Source organism: Echinops telfairi, unplaced genomic scaffold, assembly GCF_000313985.2.
Source record: "Echinops telfairi isolate 266 unplaced genomic scaffold, ASM31398v2 ScPeMD7_7458;HRSCAF=8496, whole genome shotgun sequence".
NCBI lineage: Eukaryota > Metazoa > Chordata > Mammalia > Afrosoricida > Tenrecidae > Echinops > Echinops telfairi.
In genome coordinates, this window is record NW_022111358.1 from 14,098,864 (window position 1) to 14,100,793 (window position 1,930).

At 35.1% G+C, this 1,930-nt stretch overlaps 1 protein-coding gene across 1 annotated transcript in view; it reads right to left on the reverse strand.

Moving 5' to 3' along the window:
* BRIP1 (BRCA1 interacting helicase 1) overlaps nt 1-1,240 on the reverse strand; it is a 148,530-nt gene extending 147,290 nt beyond the window's left edge. Inside the window, 1 exon segment of the mRNA XM_004706996.2 lies at nt 1,145-1,240. Coding sequence (XP_004707053.2) covers nt 1,145-1,240 — 96 coding nt within the window.
* Nucleotides 1,241-1,930: the final 690 nt, after the last annotated feature.

Below are 1,930 nucleotides of genomic sequence, written 5' to 3' on the forward strand. Positions count from 1 at the left end.
CTGATACCAAGGGCTCAAGTAGAAAGAAAATGTTTGGGAAATGTTGATGACAACATATGTACGAGTGTGGTTAATACAATTGAATGGATTGTGAAAAGATTTGTAAGAGCCCCCCAATAAGTTATTAATAAAAAAAAGGTTGGCAGCATACGTACAAATGTGTTTGATATAATTGATATATGGATTATTATAAGAGCTGTAAGAGCCCTCAATAAAATGACTTACTTTTAAAAAAGCAAGAGTTATATCTCAAAAATGTCAAGCAAAAATAAATAAAACAAGTTCTGCAGAAAGATTATTATAATATCATACTATGTTGAGAATGATGAGGGCAATGAATGTGCTTTGCACAACTGATGTGTGTATGGATTGATAAGAGTTGTATGCACCCCTAATAAAATGATTTTAAAAAATATACTGTGACATATTTTAAAATACAAGGGGGCACTAAAAAAGAAACAGCATATTTTTTTCAAAGCTATGCATTTAAATTTTTTTAAAAACAACCTTATCACCTTCAAAGTCCTCTCTATTACACTTAATACATTTGTCAATTCTGCAATTCCATTCTTAGAAACTTTTTCAAACTCATCTGTTTAGATGGCTGACATCACCTCCCTTGTTTTTTTCTTCACCTCTTCTATATCATCAAATAGCTGTCCTTCATGTCCTTCTTCATTGGCAGAAACAAAAAGAAGTCACACAGAGCGAGGGCAGGGGAGTAAGGTGTGTGGGGCAAGAGAGGCATGCTGTTTGCTTTTTTTTGGCCAAAAACTGGCACACTGAGTTGCTATGTGAGCAGGTGCATTGTCATGGTAGCAAAATCAGTCCCCCGTCTGCCACAAATCAGGCCTTTGTTGTCACATACCGTTATGCCATATTTTCAGAACCTCTACATAGAACGCTTGATTAACAATCTGACCTGGTAGCATGAACTCCAAATGCATTACAAGTCGACATTTGAGTTCAATAATACTTCTCAAAGGTTAGATTTTTTTTCCATCCACTTCCAAATGAACCCCAAAAATATTCCTAATCCATTTACTATCCAGGAAAATGAATGCAGTCATAAACTCAATGTATATTATGGATTTTAAGCATTTGCATTTTAATAAAGATAAAATAACTTCTCAGAATTACTTACAGAATTCATCATAGCAAGCTGTGAGGGGTAAGCTTTACAAGGAAAGTTAATCTTCACCCCACCAATCGTATATTCAGATGACATTGAAGACATCATGCTTTCTAGTTTATTTCAGATGCCTAACTGCAACAAAAATGAAAATCAGTATTAAAACTATGACACTCGAAGAAAATAAGATCTCAACAATAGGACAGAACTCTGGAGATAAAAATTGAAGTTAATAAATGTATAAACTAAATGGAAGCTAAAGAATTTCTATCAGTTTGTCATATTGTGGTAGTTGAGTAATGCTGAAAGGTATGAACCACTAAAATACCAACAGGGCCCCCCATAGCGAACATGTTTCAGTAGAATTTCTAGACTAAGATAGATCCGGAAGAATGGCCTAGCAATCTATTTCTAAAAATTAGTCAAATGAAAAATCTATGGATAACAATAGAACATTGTCCAATATAATGCTGGAAAATAATCCCGTTCAAGTTGAAAAGCACTACACAATAGCCACAATACACTAAAACATACCAACAATCATGAATATGTAGCAAAACTGAGCAACTTTTTGTTCTGTTGTACATAATGCCACCATGAGTCAGAGGCAACTGGACAGCACAAGCAAGTACACAGTGGCTGAGAGCATGCACCTTGTAGTCTGACAGATCTGGATTTGCATCCTCTACTCCACTATACATAACCGGTATGACTTTTGAGAAGTTACGTAACTTCTCTGGGCCTTAGTGTCCTCCTCTGTAAAATAAGGATAGTAATAGTATCTACCTCAGAGGACTA